This window comes from Lynx rufus, unplaced genomic scaffold (assembly GCF_022079265.1).
Source record: "Lynx rufus isolate CCGP_SWC_20201006 ecotype Redwood Valley unplaced genomic scaffold, mLynRuf1.p SCAF_9, whole genome shotgun sequence".
Taxonomy (NCBI): Eukaryota; Metazoa; Chordata; class Mammalia; order Carnivora; family Felidae; genus Lynx; species Lynx rufus.
In genome coordinates this window covers 1,706,300-1,731,204 of record NW_025814897.1, presented here as the reverse complement: position 1 = coordinate 1,731,204, position 24,905 = coordinate 1,706,300, and the positions used below count along the sequence as shown (strand labels likewise).

Sequence of the window (24,905 nt, the reverse complement as noted above, 5' to 3'; positions counted from 1 at the left end):
CTTAGTTGGTTAAGTGTCTGATTTCAGCTCAGGTCATGATCTCGCAGTTTGTGAGTTGGACCCCCATGTCGGGCTCTGTGCTGACAGCTCAGAGCCTGGAGCCTGTTTTGGATTCTGTGTCTCCCTCTCTCTCTCTCTGCCCCTCCTCCATATGCACTGTGTGTGTGTCTCTCTCTCTCAAAAATAAATAAACATTTAAAAAAAAAGGTAGGAATTGAGAGAACAGAAGTCCAATATAATTTTTCAGTTCTGTCTTGAATAATTAGCTATAATGTCAATAACACAAAAAATTACAGAGGTTGGCAAGGATGCAGAGAAAGGGGAACCCTCTTGCACTGCTGGTGGGAATGCAAACTGGTGTGGCCACTCTGGAAAACAGTATGGAGTTGCCTCAAAAAATTAAAAATAGAACTACCTACGTCCCAGCAATTGCACTAGTAGGTTTTTACCCAAAGAACACAAAAATACCAACTCAAAGGGACACGTGCACCCCAATGTTTCTAGCAGCACTATCGACAATAACCAAAGTATGGAGAGAGCCTTAGTGTCCATCACCTGACAAATGGATAAAAAAGACGTGGTTTATATATACAATGGAATACTATTCAGCCATAATACTCATGAGACTTCTAAGAAGACACGTTTACTAAAATACTGCATATTTTAGTCTGAGGCCAGGATGAGGGAGTAGGGCTGAAGGATAAAAACGATGAATTTGGTGGCAGTCAGTACAGAGTCAGCAGGAAAGAGGCAAGACAAGAACACCCTGAGAGGGCATGCAGACACAACCCACAACCTGGGCAAAGAAGACTTTCAAAGAAATCTCCTCTGAAAGGTTCAACCATCAACAAAGGTTCATTGAAGACAATGGCAGAAAGGTGACACCATCAAAACATAATCATGAAAGTATAAATGAAATGAATAAAGACTTATTTCTTAAATCCTGAAAATATTAAAGGCAGGAGGAAAAGACCCTTGAAGCCTGAGGAGATAATTTTAAGAAAAATAAAGACATACAACAGAGGGTAAACAAAATTGTTTACAGACACATCTACGCCAACCTAAAATGTTCATATTTGCATATTTATAGGGTTTAGATAAATTAGTATATGGTGAATTGAGAAAAATATAGTTATGATTTAAAAAAATTTTTTTTTAACATTTATTTATTTTTGAGACAGAGAGAGACAGAGCATGAACGGGGGAGGGTCAGAGACAGGGAGACACAGAATCCGAAACAGGCTCCAGGCTCTGAGCTGTCAGCACAGAGCCGGACGCGGGGCTCGAACTCACGGACCGTGAGATCATGACCTGAGCCGAAGTCGGCTGCTTAACCGACGGAGCCACTCAGGCGCCCCTAGTTATGATTTTAAAATAACATGGGAAACTTCCACACTCTTTCCAAAAAGCTCAGTGTTTAATACCATCAGTGTGACTCAGCAGACAAGAAGTATTTTTTATATCCACATAAGTAGAAATGTAACTTCTCCCAGTACTGATCAAGTGGAAATGGTCTCCCTACCGCCTGCATCTCTGCGCCCCAGAAACATCACCTGCATCGACACCGTGATCTCCTGAAGGGCGGCGTCTGCTTCGTCTTGCTTCGTCTTTAATAACACACTTTGCTCGCCAGCTTTTCTGTTCAGCTCATCCACAAGAGCTTTAGCTTCATTCAGTTTAGACACACCAGCCTGCATCGGTAAGATATGGACTGGCAGATGATCAATAAAGTATAGACTGGCAGACGATCGATAAAATATGGACTGATACACGATCGATAAACTATGGACTGGTAGACAATCAATAAAATATGGACTGGTAGACGATCGATAAAATATGGACTGATAGATGATCGATAAAATATGGACTGGTAGACGAACAATAAAATATGGACTGGTAGATCATTGATAAAATATGGACTGACAGACGATCGATAAAATATGGACTGGTACACGATCGATAAAATATGGACTGGTAGCATTAAAAACAGGTATTACATACACACACAGTAAATAAAACCTGTAAGAAAGCATCAAGAAAAAATGTGTGTACACATCAAACACTTGCAAGTGAACTTGGGTTTTTCCTTACTGCCAGTTATGACTTATTCAACCATACACCCAGTAAGATGTAGTAAAAGACTCCACAGAGGCATTAAAACACACACACACACACACACACACACACACACACACACACACAGATTTTATAGTATCACAGTAAACGTGAACAGATCGACACATATTTGGCAGCTTGAAGACCAGGATTTTTACCCACTGCGTTCTGAGAGAGGAAACAGAGCAAGGAAAAAGTCCATAAACCTTCTCCATTGTTCAGTCTCACTGAGTAAAAGGACTCAAGGACTAGTCTTCTTATCCTGGACATCATTTGGTTCTGTCTGTCCAGTAGCTACCTTTTTATAAGAGGCTGCCTCACATAGGGTTCTGGTGGGCTCTGAATCAAAATACTTTACCTATTCCTTGGGGAGGACATTTGACCCTGGGCTAGCCATTATGTTACCCCATCCCACTGCCCATGAATAATGAAGGAATGGACATGAAAAAAATGCCCGCTCTCCTATAATAGGAGTTAGGTTTTTGTCACCTAACAAATGAGAAGATTTGGGGAGATAGTAACAGCAAAAAGGAAAAATCAACAATATTTATTGAGCACCCAACACAGAGGACAGCATCAGGCTGGCTCTCTGCATATATATTTTATTGAATACGCTCATATACAACTGACCCAATTAAGTTGCAGGTCAATGAGTTTAAGTAATTCACCCACAGCACCAAAGAGAACTAAATCAGTACAACGACCTTTATAGTTAGTGGCTTGCTACGAATGAAAGTGTATCATTACAGAGACAGACAAAGATAACTTTTTGTCAATTGGGAGGGATCCTAGTTTATTACACTAACAGAGACTCTATGACTTTGGAAAGGAAATGCTCTCAGACAACTTCCAAGGCTGGCATTTTAATGTCACATTTAAGTTGAAGCTCTGTAATTACAGAACGAAAACTGTTCATAATATACTAAGTGACAGAGATAAAAAGTATTATTTTAGGAGGTATAATTTTAATTTTAAAGGTTATTATAAAGCTTACTCTCCATGTTTTAAGACACATTGCTGAGTTTCTAAAAATGCTTTCACATTAAAGAAATTTTTAAAGATCACCAGAAACTATCAAAAGCACATAAATGCCACCCAGTGAAGAAAAGGAATAATTACTGAATCAAAAAAATTACAAAACCCTTCCTATACCTAGTGAAAACCACAGGTAGATGAGACTGTTTTAAGGCCTGTAATACCTGTAATATAGTGTGGTAGTTATTTATACTAAATATATGCCACAACCAAGGACTGTGATATAATCCTTATACCCTGTGTCTAGACGAAATGATTGATTAAAATATTGTACCTGCAAATGACTTTGTCTTTTTAATAATTCCTTTTTCTTGCTGCTACTAATGGCAGAATACACACGTAAGAAGGTCATGTATCGGCTTGGTGTAGCACCATATGCTTTACAAGATTCATGGATTAATAAAAATGATTTTAGAAAATCGGGATCAACTGGAAAGAAAAAACAAACATGACTTAATATACATACGATCCATGACGAATTAGCGAGAACAACGTGAACTGTACTTATCACACACACATATCTCCACCTCCGCCACTGTAAGTGGCAGACATCGTCTGTCTTCAAGGTACACACACATTCCTACATATCTATTCACTATTCAAGCTCCCACTCTCCTTACAGATTTGAATTACTTAGGATCAGTGGTCTCTGCCCTTCCACTGTTATATATTTCCTCTGAACACTTTTATTGCTGCAAGAAAGATAAATCTGCTGTCATAACATAAATTAGTTAGAACTACATGACATGTAATCCAGAAGAAAGCACAATAAAAGCTGCTTCAACGGAAAAGAAGGATCAAACCAAGTAACATGTATCCACTGTCATCTGACGCAGGGACCAGCAGGATTTCAGCAGCCAGAAAACGGAGAATAAGGCCCCATAGATGCAGCACGCCGTTCACTCAACACGCCATCTTCCTGTCACCGTCTCCATCCACTTCCTTCCGTGTTCTGTGCGTCAGTCCAGAAAGTCCACTTCGAAGCAACGTTGAAGCCAGAACCCCTGCCTGGCACGCCACAGCCTTGGTGGAACCAACCCCCACCCCCGCCCCAGGGCATGGCCTGGCGCCCCGGGTCCGCTCCTTCCTCTCAGGTGACCGCAGCGGTCCCTCCACAGTTCCTCCCCACACCGACGTATTTTCCAGTAACTGAAGAAAGGCATGGACCCAGAAACTTCCGTTTCCAAAACAAGACTCTGGTTACGTCTCCGCTAAAATCTCTCCATCACCCCGCATCACCCCCAAGTTGGAAGCAAAATTTCTCAGCCCCTCCTCCTCTTCCAGCTAATACCCACATGTCCATGCTCCAGCCAGTGGGCGGCGTGCAGATCCGGCCAAGTGCCTGTTCTATGCCTGCACGCAACTCACTCTTCCCAGACCCCACCGCCCCGAGTGCCTGTGTGCCAGGGCCCGTCTGCTGTAACGTCTGCCAGTAAGAGGCCTCACCCTCAAGGGCACTTCCCATAAACTCCTACCATCATCTGTCTCGCTACGGCAGAGTTAATTTTTATAACAGAACATAATTCTTGCTACTTTTCACTCCACCATAAGCTCCTAAGTCATCTCTAGTATCCAGCCCAGTACCTAATGTGAACGGAGTTCAGTAACTATTTGGTGACTAGATGATTAGAGAAATAAATTAACGAATGTGCTATGATATATAAAAAAAAGACCACATTCAAAATTATTTTGGAATAATACAATGAGAGTACAATTAAGAAAACATTATGTCAGTGCCCAAAGACACCACAGAACTTTCTCATGTACGAGCTGAGGACAGGACATATCGAATGGAAAGTGAAAACTTGGCCCACCAGCCAAAGACCCTGTAACAGTGGAAGCAGAACATCCTACGGTTTGGGTCAAACATCTAACTGTTTCACTGCTTAGCTGCAAACAACAGATACTGTGCTAGGTCCTATATAAAACGACATAAACACGAATTCAAAAATACAGAAAGCTTCAAAGTACGGTTTTCCTTAAAAGAAACCTAACTTTGTTACCTTAACGTTTTTCAAATTTATAATCATTGTGAATCTTTAACGAAGCTGTAATATTAGAGAATGGCAATTATTTCACAAATAAAACCCAGAGTCGATTTCATCAAAAGAGTACCTGAGTGTTTTTTCTTTTCTTCTTTCCTTTTTTTGTCACTATATTTTTCTTCACCATCTGTTTCACTGAATAACATTTCAGGTATCTAAAACAGGAAGAGCATTTCTTCAAACCTCAACTCAGGATGGAAAAGTTTACATAAATCCAATGTCAGAGGTTAAAAAAAAACAAACAAAAACAACCCTTTTCTCCCAGGTTTCACACCACACTCAGCAAAATAAGATAGCCATGGTCAGAAGACATGGTTTCCTAGACATGTGACACATGTCAGCCATTGATTGCAAATTAATGGCAACACCTCACCTGAAAAATGATTAGACTGTAAGAAATGAGGGAAATCACAGTTTGGATTAAGTTACAAAATAATCACAAATACCAATTAAGATCATAAAGTAATAATAATAAAATGCTTTTTCGGGCATCAAGGCATAAAGGAATAGTAAGGATTCTGAGGTCTCTTGACTAACAACTAAAAGCAAATGAAAATCGTTCGGGAATTAACAATGTCATGCTTGATAATCCTAAAAGCTACTGCTGTGTTACTGCACTATCACAAATAAGAAAATCACGTTTCATCAACAGATCATTATTATAGAACATACGATAATCTAGTGAGAGTACTCATTTAAGATATCAAAAAAAAAAAAAAAAAAAGCAAAGAAGTCTTAGTTTCCTGAGAAAAACTAAAGCAGAGCTCTGACATTTTTGCAACGGAAAGCACGGGTGTGCAGGTCAAAACATCCTCTTCTGAATCTCCCAGACCGAACACATGTCACACAAAAGATCCCGCAACGGGTGAAGAACCTGAAGGCAGCAGGGTGCCCGACCCGGGAGCACGGCGCTTTCCTCAAACGTCTTCACCGCTTTCCGCCGAAACGTCGGAGCCTCTGAGAGCACATTTTAAGTATGTCCCTCTAAATCCACTCAAGTGTGTTCCTTCGGCAGCCCGCTTGCTTAAAAACGGTCTGTCCCTTACGTCCGTTAGCCCGTCTGTCGTGAACGTCTCACGACGCGCACACGTATCAAAACGTGCCGTCGCGCACATTCAACAGGCACAACGCTCGTCAAACGTACCTCGGCAGGGCTGGCCGGAAGAGAGTCTGTCCCCAGACCATACGCCACCTGAGCCAAGTTGTCCTACCTGGACTGGCCCGCAGTTCCCCGTGCCTCCATTCCCCCCCCCCCCCCCGGGAGATAAAAACGGCACTCTCTAAAGGCACTGAAAGGGCGTGTAACTCTCTGGATTCCTGTGAGCACGTCAGCCTCTCGGTTCCTCGAGCTCCTCTCCTGTTCCCTTCCCCACCTCCCCCCACCCCGCACCCATCGCCCCCACCTCCAAGGGTCACATCCTGCGACCTCGTCGTGCACGGTGCCAGAAATCCCGTCTTCACATTCAAAACCTAAACGGGCATGGTTTCTACCCCCCTCCCCTCCGCTCCCGATCCGTCTCTCTCTCCCTCACGAGAGGTGCTCTCTCCAGCCCTCCTCCTCCTCTTCTCTCTGGGACACATTCCAAGACGGCCTTTTCCACCGCCACCTGACCTGACGCTGCCTGACGGCGGTCACCGACGGCCCCGCCGCGGCACCGGCCGGGCCCTCCGCACCCCGGCACGGGCCCCGGGGCCTGGCTGCCAGACGCCGCGCCGCTTCCCACTTCCCAGAGCGCCCCCTCCTCGGCCGCGGCGGCGCCCCCTCTGCACGCCCACTTGGGAACGGCCAAGAGCCGCGTCGGGGCCCTGAACGTCTCCCCCCGGGTGTCCGTCGACACCCGTCCCCCCAGGCGGCATCGTCCCCTCTCGCAGCTCCAGCCACCGCCTCTGGCGTGACAATCCCCAGGGTTGTATCCCCGACGTCCGGCCTCCCCCTCGTCTCCAGGCCCCTCCGGCCAAACGCCCGCTCCGCCCGGCAACGTGGACGTCCGGCGTCTCGTACGAGGCACGTCGGAGACTGGAAGCCTCACGTGCTCCTCCCGACGTGCTCTTCTCAGTCTCTTCTCAGGGGACTGGTCCCTCCGGGGACTCGAGCCGACGTACCTGGAAGTATCCCGGAGTGCTCGCTTCCCTGCACACCTGTCAGCAAATCCTGCCGTTTCTACTGCAAAACAGTCCCGAATCCGACCACCGCTCCCCGACGTCCCCGAGGCACGTCGTCCTTTCCTCTCGCCTGCGCCTGCGGCGGCAGCTTTGAAACCAGCCCGACCCTCGCCCTCTACGGTCCGTTCTCACCCCGGAAGCCAACGTAAGCGCGTTCACACATTATTAAAATGGTCCTGCTGAAAAGCCTCCAGAGGCTCCCTGGCTCGTTCCAGGGAAAGGAAAACCCGAGGCAGAGCTTCCAAAGCCCCATCCTAACCGCGGTCCTCTTACCCCCCACCCCCTCTCCAACCGCGCTCCCTCTGAAGCACTCGTGACGTCTCACTCGGCTGCCGGCTGACCCCCACAATCACCAGGCACGCTCTCATCTCGGGGTCTTCACAAAGCAAGCGGCCCCCGAGACCCCCCCTCCCCGCGACACTGTGACTCCCACCAGGGCGGGGACCGGTGTCTGCTTTTTCTCTGCTGTGACCCAACGTGCAGAACGGCGGCACCTGTAACAGACCCAGTAATTACTACTTCTTGAAGCCCCTCGTTCGCGGGACCTCCTCAGACTAGAATGACTTTCCTGTCCCTTACTTGCTGAAATCTAACTAAAATGTTCTCTCTTCCGGAAAACCCCATCCATTGTCCCAAATCACATTCCTCCCTCTGACTCATGGTCTGACTCAACAGTCTGTACCTCGATCACCCAAAAATGAAGACGTGAATGGTCAAGAATATACGTACTATTCAGAGACATTAAAACTATTATGGATCAAGAAACGTAAGGTTTCCAGGCAAAGATGGTGGTTCGCATTCATACTTTAAACACACTCCCCTCCAGACACTGAGCACGGCAACCGGAGATATTAAGAGATTTAAAATTCGTATTTAAAAAACTGCTAAAATTATTGCTGCAATGTTCCATTATAAGCTGGCTTATGATAGGCTAGTTAATGAAAGGAATACAATTATTAAGGTACAGTAGCTTTCTACGCAGTCCTCAACTGAGAACATAATCTTCAATGTGAACTTCTGTTCTCAACTAAAGTTGAGTACAGGGCATAAAGGGAGAGGCTTTCAAACGTGTTATGGTCAGTGGCACAATTAAGACAACATTATAACAAACACCAGAGGGAGTTGTGAAAATCAGTAACTTCAGAAAGAATATGCTTATTTTTCATTTCCATACTTCAGGATTGAACTTACTTTCCTCATACTGCTGTCTGACCAGCCCTCCATCCACAACACCTGGCATTTTTTATGCAAGGCTGGGTTACTCTCACAGTTTATTATGAAGTTTAAATTCGTACAATCCATTATCAAGACAATATGCAAGTTTTGCTGGATTCCTTAAAAAAAATAAGAAAATCATTATCATGCATATTATGACAATAGTAATTGGAGAAATCCTTATGTGGTCTACTTTTATGAGTTTAACAATTTCTGACATGACATGGTAGCTGTTACAAAAACAAGCTATATAAAACAGTATTATACTTATGATCTTTTCTTTTGTTAAAAAATACTTGTGTGTGTGTGCATGCGCGTGCACACACCCATGTGAAGAGAAGAGATCCAGAAGGAATTCAGGAAGAAGTGTATACTTGTGTGTGTGTGCACACGTGTATGTGTGCGCACGCATGCATGTTCACGTTAAGAGAAAGATCCAGAAGGAATTCAGGAAGAAGTGTATACACCATATTGCTGTTTTGTATGTTACTTTTCAACTATGATACTGGATTCTACTTTACAATTTTTCTTTCAAGGATTTTAGTTTCAATATTCACAAGCAAATTGATCTCTGATTGTCTTTTAGGAGACATATTTTCCCTGTTTCAATATAAATAAGTCATAAAAAGGAATTTGGAAACTTTTCCTTCATTTTCTATGTTCTGAAATTGTTTCAGATAGCACTGGGATGATCTGCTTCTTAGCGATGTGGTAGAATTTCCTTGTAAACTTGACAGGGAAGGGAGGGTAGCTCTCTAACAACTTCTCTATGTCAATAATAAATGGTCTTTTAGGGAAAAAAAGGAAATAAATGTAGTAGTGATGTGTGGGTGATGATATCATTGCCTATACTTACTTATTCAATTTTAGATATCTACAGTGCACATAAAACTGCTTCTGTGATAAAAAAAAGTTGTTTCATTAAAAAAAAAAAAAAAGCATAGAGTCTGGCAAAATCTAAACAGTTTCAGAATTTTCTAAGATAGGAGGTCCTAAGTACCACTTTTACCATACAGAAAGAAAAGCAGCAAAGTAAATATTCCAAAGAACATTAGAACACTTTCTGCCTTGTCTTCTGCTAAAATTGTGCTAACATGCTTTTACTATAGGTAAGCCTTCAGGCTACTTACGTGTTTTCTGAAAGCACCGTGAAAAAGACAAAAGTACCAAAATACCAAACAGACCCAAGATTTAAGATACCTTTGCAACCTAATTAGCAAATACAGCAAATTAAATGGTATTTATTTCACATGAACCAGAGTTTGAATTGATTAACTGAATACAGTCACTTACTGTATGTGAAGTAACTGAAGACTGGTCCAAAAAAACCATCCTGTGAAGCCTGATCTTTAAGAGGCAACAGCAAAGGCTCTAATTCTTCAAGGGTATAAAGTCCAGGAACTTCACCTATGGAATATTGCACTTCTTTTGAATTTTAGCTGCATACCCTAATCCAAACACATTTTACATCTACAATACCTTCTCTGTGTTTGTACTAGTCTGCTCTTATTCACGCTGTTCCCAAAAGTACATGATCCTATCGCCTCTATACTAACAAACCTACCTGTCGCCTTCATTTGATAAAACTCAGATTCCTAAGCAAGCCATTCAAGACAGCGGATAATCTAGCCATCTAGCCATCTTTCCAGGTTCTCCTGCTGCTTCTCTGCCCCTCGCATTCAAGACCTTGTATTCCAGCATCTGAACTTCTGTGTGTTCCATAAATATAGTGAATCTATACCCACAATCTTCCTCTGCCCATTTCCCCCCCCCCATATTTCCTGTTGCCCTATGAGACACTCCTGTACCGACCCCCATGCCCATGAGCCTTCCCTGACTCCCGTGCACTGGGGAAGGATCTTTTTTTTCCACGTATCTAAACATATCACAGTTCAGCATTTATCACATCATGTAATCATGAAGTATTTCAATCAGCTTCTGAATTCCCAGAGGACAAATATTTGATCATGTTCAACATTTATCTTAGAACATACTTAGCAAAGTACCTGGAACATGAATGTTTATTAGATGAATGAATGAATGAATGAATGGATGGATGAATAGATGGATGGATGGGTGAACTTGCATTATGCATCAGGAGAACTAACCCATAGCCCTGCTATAAGGCAACAGAGTGATGAAAGGCAAATCAAACTGGATTAAGACTATGAGTATTTAATAGAGGGCTGAATTATATCTTATTCACCTCTATAAACCCAGTATTTAGAACCAGATCTGGCACATAACAGGTGTCTAATAAATCTCTGTTAAGCCAGTATATTTAAAGTTTGCAAGAAACTCTAAGATGACCCTTGGGCCACATGTCCAAAGCAGGGCATTCATGCAGGTCCCACCACAGGCAGACCCTACTTTTCTTCAGGGTCAACTCAGAGGTGTGGGAATGCTGCCCATCCCCCAAGCTGGTACGTATCCAAACACACGCACACACAAATCTACTCTACGTCTTGCCATAAATTTCAGCCATGCCTAGACACTTTTGACTCCTTCAAATTAACAAGAAAAGTTAGCTCTACTTACATGCGTAAACCCCCTCTATAGAAAATAAGAGTTTAAGACACAAAAAAAGAGACAAAGGTCTATTTTCTCTGAAAGTATTTTTCAAATACTTTTTTGCTAAAAATGTCGATAAAATTTAGCTTATGATTTTTGCAGTTATAACTTGATGACAACGCCCAACTTATCTTAAGATAAAAACAATAATTCCCACATCAGCGCTCATCTGCATGTTTGCTTTCACAAACAAAACAAAATGAAAAACCCCAAACAAAAAGCTGTGTATCTGGTAGACCAGTCTATCTCATCCCTAATGAAAGGCCTCCATCTAGTGACAAGGGAAGTGGTGTGCAGGAAACACAGCAGCAAGATCTCAGGAGGCTATGCCGTAAGAAGGTCCTGACACCCAAGCTTGCCCAGGACCTCTCGCTCCTACCACAGCAGCCGCGGAACTTGTGCCAGAGACTGGCCGGCCACCTGTCCTCTAGAGTCCCGGTCTGCTCTCAGTGGAACACCCAAGTGTAGAGACACTTTGGCCTAGAAATTAAATGTTTTCATCAACCAAAGCTGCTAAGTTCTGGAAAAAAAAGACCACTCATCTCAGAGCTTACCAGGGCCAACGCGAGCATCACGTAGGTCTGTCTGCAAGTCTCCACAATGGATTAACTCATGCAGCTGAAACTCACTTTTAACAAGGTTTATTTTGTACTTAAATAACAAAACAATCTCGGTCCAAGTCTAAAACTAAGCCACCTCATACCAACTCTAACCATGATTACTCATGAAGAGATTCTAATAAATTTCATAAATTCTTCGGAAAAGGGAGACACGTGGGAAACTGCAAGTGTCTTCTCCAGGAAGCCACAGAAAAGGTCAGGTGGCTCAACAGACAACGGGAGCGGACCACAATTTGGGAAACAGGAGGCCTCAGAGGCTGAAAATGTACCCGCATTCACACACCCGTACGAAGGCCGTTATTCAGCAACTGCACTAATGCTGGACAGTGAGGGCCCGTCAGATTGTTTTCTTACAAGCTGGACCATGTGTTTCCGTGCACACTAACTCGATTATTTCCACAGATAATAGAAGTGCTGTATTCAAGGGCACAGCACATTTTTTTAAACAAGCACTGGCTGGGAGCTTTCCCAAAAGGTAAGAGCCAGCAGTCCCACCAGAAGCAGGTGAGATGGCAGCTCTTCGGAACATTCACCGACATTAATAATCCTGTTTATGAAATCCTTCCGTCTCTTGGTTTTATAAAAATGAGGCTTCTCAACTCTCCAGCTGTGGGAGCGTTTCACCCCATGTCAGCTTAGTAAAACCCAAGCCAAATGTTCTCTGAGACACACTTTTACACAAGGTAATTTATTTGAATAATTTTTACATCACTATTTTTACTTTTCGGAATAGAAATCATGCACTTGCCTGAAGACAAGAGGCTGTTGATCATCTCCAGAAAGGTGGGATGGACTAACTGGTAGTCCTCAAGAAGTAAAACCACCTGCTGAGCTTCCACACCGGCAAGATGCAGCACCTGCACCATCACAAAATCTCATTTCGCACCAATCACACGGCAGCACGGGCACAGACTTCTGTCCTTTATGTAAGGAAACTCCTCCCCTTCCTTCTTCCCCTGTCTCCTCCTTTCCTCCTCCCTTCCTCCTCCCTCCATCCTTCCTTCCTTCTTCCCTCCCTCCTTCCTCCTCCCTTCCCTCCTCCCCCCTTCCTCCTCCCTCCGTCCCTCCTTCCTTCTCCCTCCCTTCCTTCCCTCCCTCCTTCCTCCTCTTCTTCCTTCCTCCTTCCTTCCCTCATCCCTCCTTCCTCCCCTCCCACTTTCCTCCTTCCCCCCCCCCTTCCTTTTCTTCTTTGTTACCAAAACGAAAAATTAAACTCTAGCCATAGAGTTTGGAAAATAAATCCAGTCCACGAACAAATAGTTGAGGGAAATCTTAATTATTTTACAACTAAGACAGATGATCATTTTTAAACATACCCACATATGTCCTACAGAAATTCTATCCTTTTATCTTCCATGCCCACCTAATGTCTCATAATCTGGGGTACCTGAAAGCTAGAAATTGTACGAAGAATCTTTTTCCTATGTGTACATAAAAATAGAGTTTTCTAATAGCCACGGGGAAAATAGTCATCAAAATTAAAGATTATGTTGCATCTCAGAGACGTGAAGTTCTCTCTGAAGGCTTCTAGAATAACTAATTGTGATGTAAAACCAAATAAAGCAAAAGACTTTGAGTAACTCACATGTTTGATATCATTTTTGAACTGCTTCAGTTCATACCCTCTGGAGATCTTCGGAGAAAACAGCATGGCCCCGTGCATGTGGCTCACTAAGGACGTGACGGTGCGGCGGCCTACCCCGCTGCGTCCCGCCAGCAGCAGGGAGCCCCCGGGGCAGCTCAGCACTCTGTCTGTCCTGGACACATACTCCAGGACTTCTTGGAAAAGTAAAATATCTAACATCTGGTTATCTCGTCCATAATGAATGAGGCCCTTTTAAAAAAAATCACAAAGAATATTTTATAATTAATATATACTCAATTATAGAATAAAAATGTTAATTATCTAGAGTAAGATGTGTAGTTTTGATACACTCTGGGAAAGGCTTCAGTGTGACTGTATGTCATCTCACACCCCACAGCCTAACCAGGATTCCAGGTCTATGGCACTTCCTCCAGAAAGACTTCTATGAGGCCAGGCAAGTTCAAGGCCTCACAATAGTCACATACTTGTGGACATCATCCATATAACTAGTAAGACATAGTGAGAAGTATCAGTTTAATTACCAAAATGTCAACTTATAATCTTTGCAAGTCTCAAAAAGCTTACAAGATGCTTTTTAAATGCCTGCAATCATAACAAAACCCCAACTCAAATTCCTGATTGAGATTATACCTTCTTAATAACATCCTTGAGATCTGCAGAGCTCAGTTTCCCAAGCGGTTTTCCGTGTGGAGGCAGGGGCTGCCCGGGGGCTGGCCTTGCTCCTGAACTGTGTCGGGCTCCCCACGTAACATAGAAACTGTCTGTAGAAATAAAAGGTATTCTTCTGTTTTCTGTGTGTTATTTGTAATGGCAGCATCAGGAACTGCATTGCTCCTTTTCAACTTTTATTTTTTATTTTGAGAGAGAGAAAGACGGCGTAAGAGTGTGGGACAGGGGCAGAGGGAGAGAGAATCTCATGCGGGCTCCACACCCAGCATGGAACCAACGCAGGGCTCAATTCCATGCCCTGGGATCAAGACCTGGGCCGAAACCAAGAGGTGGATGCTCAACTGCCTGCACCACCCGTGCACCCCGCTCACTAAACTTGAAAAGTTCATCAGCCCAAGTAAGACGATCCCCAGAAACACAAAGGTAAATTCCTATACAGCGTAGTTCATAAGATCAATCAACTCAGTTACAGCACCCACACCTCACTGCACTATCAAACTACTACTGACAAGGAACTGATGGTGTCCCTGTTCTATCTCCGACCCCACTTCTTCCCCAAATGAAACATCTTCCTCCTAATGCTCCCCTAGGGTTCTCACTTCCACCATTTCTCCCTTTTCCCTTCTCCTTCTCCAGAATGTCCACATAAATTGTAGATTAAAACATATAAAATTGGCATATAAAACAAACTCAAAACTCTCCGTGTGCAAGAACACAAATTTATTACTACCATCAACAGCCCTAATTCTCAAAGAAAAATTCGCTGAACTTTAAGTAGCAAACAAAACCCCCAGAAACTCCCCCTGAAAGCCCTCACAGGGGCGTCCCCATGAGCACACAGGAAAGTCTGCACACCTCTCCCCTCCTGATGCGTGTGGGCACACACCCTCGCCGGCGCAGGCTGGGCCCCGAGGCCGTAAGATCCGGGACCCCAGCTTCTTTGAGCTTCTCTCCTGTCTCTTGCCTCATCTGCCAGCTGTGGACGCACCGCACCGCACGACGGCCCCGCCTTGGGAAACCCCGCCGGGACCGCCAGACCGCACCTCCATCGTGGTCAAGGCGCCCTCATCACCCGCTGGGCTCCTGGAGCGAGCCCCTTGCCCCTGGACGCCCGCGCTCATCAGTCCCCGGCCACGTGTCATCAGTCTCCTGCCTACCCCTTTTACTTTCACCTCCCCTGTGATCCAAACTCAGCCTGCTCTTCTTTAACCCTAACCACCCCCCTTGAGTTACTCCATGTTGCTCTGTGCCTTGAACCAGCGACGGCCTCTAGGCCCAAACCTACTCACCACCTCTCTCCGGGCAAGCGTCCCAAGCTCTCGTGTGCTCCCAAACTTCCAGGCGTTCCAGACATGCCTGACAGGCTTGCCTACGGCACACCTGAGTTTCAACCCTGCACTTCTCCGCAGGGAGAACCCTGCTGGAGAGAAGGGGACAGAAAGACACGGCCGCTCCCCTACCCTCCCAGACCTGACAAACCTTACGAGGATGCCCCCAAAGACACTCAAGACACCTGCAAACCTGAAACACAGAAAACTGAACTCATCATCTCCATGTGTCATCGTGCCTCCCCGGCTCAGATCCCTGCCTCGAGCCTCTGTCCCTCTGGCTACACCCTCGCCACTCCCAGAGAAGCACACGACAGGCGGCAGGCGGGCTGTGCCCCAGCACTCCACCGGCACAGAGCTCCCCACCGCCTGAGGACAAACAGCCCAACTCCTCATCTGCGTCTAATCTGCCTCCACTGGCCACCTGCACCTCCAGTCTGCATCCGCATCCCACCGCACACTCCAGTTCCCTTAGCCGGTGATTCTACGCATATGCTTGTCCCGTGTCTGGAATGCCCTTCCCTCCACTTCACTCAGTAGAATCATCCTCACACACTGTCACCGTCTGCAGTGCTCAAAACCTGTACAACCGTAGGTGTTAATCTAACAAGGTACGTACGACACTTACATGGTGAAAACTAGACGACACTGAGGAAAGAAAACACAGAACATCCAAATAAACAGACAGATAAATCACGTTCACGGAAAGGAAGACTCAACATAATGAAGGTGTCAATCCTCCCCAAACCAATACGCAGAGTTAATGCAATTCCTATCAAAAGCTTAGCAACCATATTTATAGGTAAAATAGATCTAGAAAGTCAAAGGAACTTAAATAGCTACAACAACTCCAAAAAAGAACAAGAAAGTAGAAGTGAGTCTTCCCAATTTCAAGATTTATTATATGACAGGAATCAAGACAGCGGGGTCCTGGTGGAAGGACAGACATAAAATCGATGGAAAAAAAACAGAGAACCTAGAAATATAGTCACACAAACCCGTTTCGGACAAAGGGGCAAAACCAAGTCAAGGGAGCAAAGTTCCCTTTTCAAACAATGGCCCTGGAGCAGGTGGGCATCCATCAGCAAGTAAAGTGACCCCGTCTCACTCTTTATACAGACATTAACTCAGAGCGGACCACTGACTTAAAACAAAACCGTAAAACTTTTAGGAAAAAAATGTAGGAGAAAGTCTTCAGGATATAGGACCAGTTGGAATTCTTAAACCTGACACCAAAAGATCCTTAAAAAAAAATTAATAAGACAGGGTGCCTGGGTGACTCAGTCGGTTAAATGTCCGACTCTTGGTTTTGGCTCAGATTACAATCTCACAGTTCCCTGAGTTCGAGCCCCGCATTGGGCTCTGTGCTGACAGCTCGGAGCCTGCTTGGGATTCTCTGTCTCCATCTCTCTCTCTGCTCCTCCCTTGCTCACACCGTCTCTCTCTCAAAATAAATAACCATTAAAAAAATAGTAAGTTGTGCTTCGTAAAATTAAAATACTTAGCTGTGGGAGACCCTATTAAAAGGATGAAAAGACAAGTGACAGTGGGGGAGAGTGTGTTTGCAAGCCATGTATTTAACGAAAAGCTAGTGTCTGTAATACACAAAGAACGCTCAAAACTCAACAATAAAGAAAAACCATCCCAAGAGAAAGTGAGTGAGACGCACACAGAGATATGTCACTTGAAAGGATACAGAGGCGGCGAAGGAGCCCGAGAAGACGTCCAGCTGCATTGGCGGCCGGCAGAGCACAGACTGCGATGACACACCCAGACACGCTACCAGACGGCTGACTGGAGGACAGTGGAGACAACCCCAAACGCTGGCGAGGATGTGCAGCACCTGGCTTACGTCCATACTGCTGATGGGGATGGGAAGTGGCACAGCCATTGTAGGAAAGAGTCGGTGGTGGTTTTCAAACACCGAGCACAGAAGCACCGGACGCTCCCACAAGTGCACGGATGACCATTTATCCCAGACAAACAATGTATTTTCACGTAAAAATCCCTACATGAGTTGTTCTAGCGCCTTCCTCCTAACGGTCTAACACACACCGAACATAACCCAGATGGCCTTCAACAAGTAAAGCGTTTGGGAAATGGAAGTGTACCTGAACACCTACTCAGCACTAAGAAGGAACAAACCACTGAAACCCCAAGCCACCCGCACGGGTCTGCAGAGAATTATTCTGATCGAAAGTAAGAAACGGCAAAATTAAACACAGAACAGAAGGGTGGTTTGCAGAGCAGCAGATGTGGCCACAAAAGGGCGACACGACAGATCTCTGTGGTGATATTCTGTATAAAACTAGAGCGATGCCAACACCCTGTCCGAGACGTTCTACTGTAATTCCGCCAGCTGTTACCATGGAGAGACCACGTAGAAGGCACGTGTGCTCGGTCTGTGTAAATTCTTACAACTGTAGGTTAATCTATGATGATCACGAGATAAAAAATTCTTTTCTTTTTAAGTTTGTTTTGTTTGAGAGAGACAGGGATAAAGAGAGCACACCAGCAGGGCAGGAGCAGAGAGAGGCAGAGAGAGACGTAGAGAGAATCCCAAGCAGGCTCCGCACTGTCAGTGCAGAGCCCAACTCCAGGCTCGAGCCCATGAATCATGAGATTGTGACCTGAGCCAAGATCAAGAGTCAGACACCCAACAGGCTGAGCCTCCCAGACGTCCCAAAAAAATTCATTTTAAAAAGCTTGAAAGTAGCTCCCTCAAAAAAGAATTAGTCTCTACCTCTTCTACATATCTACCATCTAGCATTTATCCCAAATATGTTCAGAAAAGTTAGATTAATCGTACAACACTTCATTCTCTATTATAATTAACAGTTTAACTACTTGCACAAATTTTCATGGCGTCTAAACACACTATCAATAGCTACCATTGCAAACAAAGACTTTCACATCTGCATCTACCACTAGATTACACGTTTCTTGAGCACAGGAATGTATCTCATTTATTTTTAACTCTCCAAGATTAAATTTTTCTTAATACTCCACTATGTGAAAATCTTATTTGCCTACACAGAACATATATCAAGGCTATATTTTTTTAAAAATGCAATCTTTCCTTGAAAAGTAAAATGGTAAGGGAAAAAAAGCATATATTATTTACTGAATCCTACAAAGGAGGCTCTGAAAGATAACAAACGCTAGAGAATTCAGATACCCAATAAGACACTGACACTATCTAAGGCCCAAAGGACATGCTCCTTTCTCTGCAAGAAGAGACACTACACACCCAATTCTCAGACTGAGAAAGACTGCACCGGTTAGAAAACAAAGCTCTCCACGCCACACAATGAGAACTCCAGGAAGCCCTGACAAACCCACACTCAAAATCAAGCCAACTTCCAACTACCACCAGGCATGCCAACCTGCCTTGCTTCTCCAACTCACTTCCTGATTCTGAAACTCTAGCAGCTCCAAGAAAATTCCCTCTGTCAGGCTCAACATCTTCCTAACAGTCCAGATCCCCTTTGGCTGTATGCAACCATGACCCTGGGACCAGTCAAATCTGGTAACGTAGATGTAGAACGTACTACATGAGACAGTCTAACAGGATAGAAACTCATTTTGCAGCTTGAAAGGGGTTTATTGGGAAATACTTCCATGTTACGGTCTCCACGTTACGGTACCAAAAGCCCTTTCGCTGTGATGGCTTTCCAATCACACAAACCACCCCCTGAGCAGTCTTCAGAGCGCAGCCTGGTGACTAAGCGGTAATAGATGCCAAAGCAACTGGGCTGCTGGCGGGGAGTGGCGTTACACACAGCCTGTCCTACGAGGGGCGAAGCCAGTAACCAGAGCCTGAGAGAAGCTCTATGCTGACGATGTCGTGAGCAGTGACAGCCAGGAGAATGCAAAGCTTAACTATAATCAAAATACGAATTTTCCCAATGGTCTCAAAGTTTCCTACACATATGGCTTGAGAAAAACATTTGCCAGTAAAAATCCTTCAGGAAATAGAATTCTGAATTAAAAATATAAAACACTATGGCTAAATCCAAGAAAACAATTATTGTCATTATATTTTATTTAGCATATGATTATTGAAATCTAGCAAAAAGGAAAAGAGCATTTGCTTATAGTAAAAAAAAATTAAAATTATCCAAACTTTTCACTTGTATAGTATATGAAATCATGCTATTAGTAAGACAAAATAAGGGTACGGTTCTCAAAACATTTATATATTCACATAAACTCCACAAAGATTACCTGCCATATTATCTAATATATCTGAGCCCCAATCTCCTTGAAACACTGATGTTAAAATGCTGTCAAATAAATGAAGTTCCTTTGCACCAACAATTTTGTCACGAAATAAGCGCCGTGCTTCATACGCTACGATTTCTAACACGTAATCTAGTGGATGGTTTGAGGACCCTAAAAAAGAGAACATTTTCTTTAGTTCTAAGAAAGTTCAAATGACTTGCAAATAGTCTGTTTCAACACAGTATTAGAAAGATATAAAGAATGAGAATCTGCATACCGTCACGTTGGCGTCAGATACAAAGAAGAAAAGGGGAAAAAATTAAAATTCAATGTGTTAATAAGTTGGTAAAGTTGTTTTGATCATTTATAAAATACAGTAAGCATCATTATCCCTGGTTCAATAAAAATACTAATTCTAAAAAGAGTATCAAACACGAATAATGATTTTATTTTTCCCAAATCAAATTTTAACAGTGACGATCATAAAGTTTAGAAGAAAAGCCACGATGTTATATTTCAATATTAAGGTTTAAATTGAATGTTAATGTTTAAATTTAATATTAACATAATTTTAATTGTAATTTTTGGAATACTGTCATCAATTAAATACTCATTTAACATACCTATTACAAACACAGTACATAACATAAACACACACGTGCGCACACACAGATACGCTGTGGCATTCCAGAGAAAGGTAAGTGATTTAAAATAATGAAAGCAAACCTTACCTCCTTCTAAATCGTATCTGAATAAGCCAAGAACCCACTGGGTAAGGATGCACGGAGTAAACAAATAGTGACTATAATCATCAACTGTAAATCTGGCCCGTACCTGGAAAATACAGTGCAGTAAACCATCTGTCTGCTGTCTAAATATGTAATATGTAAGTATTTGTAATATATTTCCAAATATGTAATAATGCTATAAGCTTTTCAGTCACCGTAGACTCACAGGAATGCCCAATTTGTACTAGTCAGTAGAAACTGTATTTCAATAGAACTGATTTCCGTAGTTATCTTAATATTTTATGCATTTAAAAACATCCAACAGGGGCTCTTCAAAGGCTTCAGCAAACTGCAAAGGCTGACCACAGAAAAAATAACAAGAGAGGTAAAGAGCCATGCCAAGGAAAGGGGCCTGAGGAAGGCAAACCTAAGCTTTCTGCACAGGGGCTGCGATGCCATAGCCCCGCAGGTCCCGGAAAACACAGCTCCCGGCATTGGGAACTCCAGAACTGCCTTCTGCTCACAGAGTCACTGAACTTCTAAGGGACCACAGTGTCACTGCCTGATGCACAACCCGCCGGGACCGGTGCCTTCCCTCCCCCACCCACAGAGCCACTGCTCTCATTGTGGCCTTGGTCACGTAACATCTCCATTCACTCAAAATCGAAACGAAGGAACCCTTGCTCGCTGACTCTACTTCCCCACTTCTACTCCAAACTACACGGGGCACCTTCCACACATACCACCCTGACTTTCACACGCCGGTCCCTTTTCCTAGGAAGATCCTTCCTCTCCAGCCACGTTGAATTTCTGTTCACTTTTCAAAACTCACATCACACTTCCGCTCTCCTTAACAACTACCACGCACAACAAAGTTACTCACTTCTTCTACACTGTCTCTGCAACTTGCGCATGTTGTCACTGTTACATTCATCACACTGTATTAATAGTTCACGTACGTGACCGGGCCCCTCACTGGTCTGTGAGCTTCCAGAGAACAGAGACTCCGTCATCTCTGCACCCTTAGGACCAGTGCTAGAAAAGGAGGTACTCAACAGACGTCTTCTGCATCCGCAACGCCTGTTTTTAGCACTGTCCCCACTTTGCCGAGGAAACACACTTGAGACATTTCCTCACAGGCAACAAGAAAGAAAGAAACCTCAAAGACTACTCTGGGTTTGAAGCCTAGAGGACAGAAACTGATGGAAGTCAGGGGAAAGATGTAGTTTGGGAAAGAAGAACATTCTGAACATGCTAAATTTTAGCAGGTAACAGAATAACCAACCATCTACCAGTGATCCATTCATTCAATACTGACTGTCTATTAGAAACCATGCCAGGGGAGTCAATAGTGAAGAAAGCACACGGAGCACATGCCCTCACAGAGCCCACTCCCCAAGTAGAAAAGTCTAGTAAAGAAGAGGGAAAGAAAGCTGAAGTGTCGACATAAGCCAGCACTAAAGGCAGTCCTTTGGGACGGGAACCAATAGACATGGTAAGAACAACATAAATGAATATATATACCTGTTCATACACTTGTACCATAGACCCTGCTAAGAGATAGATTTTTGATGAAGAACCCCAAATAGGATGATTCTTCAGATTTTTATATAGAACTGGTTCCAAATATGCTCCATAGATTGTCTGTAATTGCTCTCTTTCTGGGTAACTGAAAAAGGACATATCAGAAAATTATTTTAGAAGAATCAACGTTCTAAATTATTTTAATGTTCACTTACAGCAGTGGTTTTCCCAATGTGCTGCCCTGAGATTTAGACACCAGAGGTTTCCCCGGGGACTAAGGACAGGCTCATGGTCCCTACTCTGACTTCAACCACATTAGACCTCTCTATGTATCTGCTGTGAAACAGAGGGTCCTACCAGAAGATCCCAGTGAAATTACTTAGAAACACAATTATTTGAAAACCATGATCTTTAGAAAAGACAAAAAGGTATATTTTTCTCAAGAAAAAAAGTATTTTGAGTCGAGTAGAGCCTACCCATAGAGCACTAATCCATCTCAGAACCATAAAAGTAGAACTATTCACACAAATGAAATCAACTTGTTTCTCTCAAACCGAAATCTATTTCATTACAGCTTAACTGATGGCTTTAACACTTCTGAAAGTAGAATGTTATAGACGGTTATAGTTTCAATTAGCATGAAAATAAGATTGTGTAGGCCCAATGGAACACAGGACAAGTGCTATAATCATACAGCCCGCAAGTCCCTGGGACAACGATGGGCCGTGGCACTGGATGCACGCGTCAGGGTTAATGCCGCCACGGCGAACGTGACCGACTCCACCTCGTGCACTCTGCATAAAATGGGTACTGCTTTTGTTTTATGAAACCCGTAAAATATTTAATTCTAAAATCGACCATTCAAATTCCTAACACTGATATGATATTTTAGAACAGAAATGATACAAAACAGTTGTGTTTTATTTCTAATATTTACGAACAGCTGATTAACACCTTCAGTTTAGGAAGGACAGGGAAAAAAATATCAGAACTTAAGTTCTGAGTATTTTTATATTCTTCATTTTGAGGAAATATCATTAATGGATACCTTCAATAAAATTCAAATATATAAGACGGCTCCCCAAAGGAAAAACAATGAAAAACACAGAGATACATACTCCACAGCACAGAGACGGACAATAGAAGTAAATCGGGTGGTAAGCTTATGTCTTCCCAGTCTTCCTCCAGCTGACATGGAAGCCACAATGTGAATATTTTCTAAACCAACCCATTCCAAATTTTCATCATAAAATCCTTGATATGTCAATACCTATTTGAAAATAAATGTATTTTAAATGTTTTATGCTTAGGATTTTTCTAATTCTGATAGAAAATATTTTGGCACGAAATTCAAGTGTTTCCAAATGCAGCCATCATCCTCTATCCAACTCAAGAATTTAAGCTTGAAGAGTAATACTCTTGAAGACTATGTATTCAATTAATGTTAGCTGAATGAGCCTCATTTTAAAAATGTTTTTTCTAATAAACATTAAAAACCAGATGACACTATAAATCTACCAGCAATTATCGGGAAAAAAGTAAAAGAAATCAGGAAAAACATAAGGAAAATATTTTGGTTTTCTTCTATAAATTTTGTATCATATTCTACGGTTACATAGTAAAGCTAAATTTGAACCCACAGAAACAGAATAAACTCTAATGTAGACCTTAGGGCTTCTAATGTGATGGAAACCACACTGACAGAACATATGGTCTCCAACCTTTGCCATTCCACAGGTAAAGACGGAGAGCCATGAGCTGAAGAAGCCAGAGAGGGGCACGAGTCTACCTGTTCTCTAAAGAAGGAATTACGAGAAAAATGAAGCCACAACTCCCCCTAAATCCCACATCCACCCCAGCTTCTGCCTCCCTGCTATTTAGGAATAAAGGACAGGTAATAAGCATAGGGCAAGGCTGTTTTCACTCTTCCTGTCATGTATCACCTCCACGTAATACTAACTTTTACAAGGAAGAAGGTCGAAGAAAGTAGCTTTCTAGGGGCGCCTGGCTGGCTCAGTTGGTGCAGCACGAGACTCTTGATCTCAGGTCGTGAGTTCAAGCTCTGCGTTGGGTGGAGATATTACTTAAAAATAAAAACTTTAAAAAGAAAAAAGACAGCCCTGGAACAAGATCGCTACATGCGTCAGGGGTTGAGTTTCCATTAACATACTGGACAAAACCGGCCCTGAGGAGGAAAGTGGGTTTTCTAAGGAAAGGTAATGAAATTAAGGTGTTTCCAGTTATATCCTAACATTCAAGCAATAAGACCCACCTGTTGTAGGAACGCAACCAAAGTACTGGTCCCCCACTTATCCAGCTTGGGCAGGTTGAGATCTTTCAAGTACAAAACAAGTCTTTCGCAGTCTTTCGGTCTGTACACTCGACCAGTGTTGGTACTGATCACCAGGCAAGTCTGGCTCAGCTTCTGCAGGAGGTGTCGAGGCGTGGTCTGCGCGCTACAGTGAACCGTGGTGATGTGAGTGGACCGGAGCTGGGAAAAGGCGTGTCTCAGCAGCATCCTGGGAGAGGAAGGACATTTGCCTTTGTGTGTTGAACGTGCTCAAATATAACATGCCGCTTATATTCCACATAAAATTCCTCTTTTTATAAATATTGCAGTTTCTAAATTATATATGATGATGTTTACAGGGAAAGTGGTAAACACGGATGTGGCTTAACAAACAGGCAACTTTCTAATTTTTACAATATAAAAAAATACATTTGTATGTTAAAGCACCCTTGAAACTCCTTCAGCAAAAACAAAGTTTACACAAATAATTTAATTTGATAAAGTACATACAGAAGATACCAACTGGTTCCCTATAGTTGAAGAGTTAAAAAAAAAAAAAAGTACAATGATTTTATAGAATTTTTAAATTCCTACTAAAAATGTGAACCTAATAAGCCATGTCTCTTTTCCTTTCAGAAACTACACTCAGTAGACACGAAAAACAGCTGAATTATACTGATATAAAAGCTATTTTTAAGTAGAAAGCTAACTTCAAGATTCATTGTTTATAACTAAAGCAAATAATAATGTGTAAATATATCGAAGGGGTTCA

The 24,905-nt window shown here is 43.1% G+C and overlaps 1 protein-coding gene across 1 annotated transcript in view; it reads right to left on the bottom strand.

The window, feature by feature from the left end:
- Nucleotides 1–24,905, bottom strand: part of DYNC2H1 (dynein cytoplasmic 2 heavy chain 1) — a 348,687-nt gene that overhangs the window by 237,794 nt on the left and 85,988 nt on the right. Inside the window, exons 43-55 of the mRNA XM_047072515.1 lie at nucleotides 24,116–24,362; nucleotides 22,962–23,113; nucleotides 21,844–21,988; nucleotides 20,323–20,425; nucleotides 19,595–19,762; nucleotides 14,001–14,131; nucleotides 13,350–13,598; nucleotides 12,513–12,621; nucleotides 9,867–9,980; nucleotides 8,550–8,692; nucleotides 5,266–5,350; nucleotides 3,425–3,579; nucleotides 1,554–1,691 (exon numbers count right to left, since the gene is read on the bottom strand). Coding sequence (XP_046928471.1) covers nucleotides 1,554–1,691; nucleotides 3,425–3,579; nucleotides 5,266–5,350; nucleotides 8,550–8,692; nucleotides 9,867–9,980; nucleotides 12,513–12,621; nucleotides 13,350–13,598; nucleotides 14,001–14,131; nucleotides 19,595–19,762; nucleotides 20,323–20,425; nucleotides 21,844–21,988; nucleotides 22,962–23,113; nucleotides 24,116–24,362 — 1,939 coding nt within the window. The remainder of the gene's footprint in view (nucleotides 1–1,553; nucleotides 1,692–3,424; nucleotides 3,580–5,265; nucleotides 5,351–8,549; nucleotides 8,693–9,866; nucleotides 9,981–12,512; nucleotides 12,622–13,349; nucleotides 13,599–14,000; nucleotides 14,132–19,594; nucleotides 19,763–20,322; nucleotides 20,426–21,843; nucleotides 21,989–22,961; nucleotides 23,114–24,115; nucleotides 24,363–24,905) is intronic.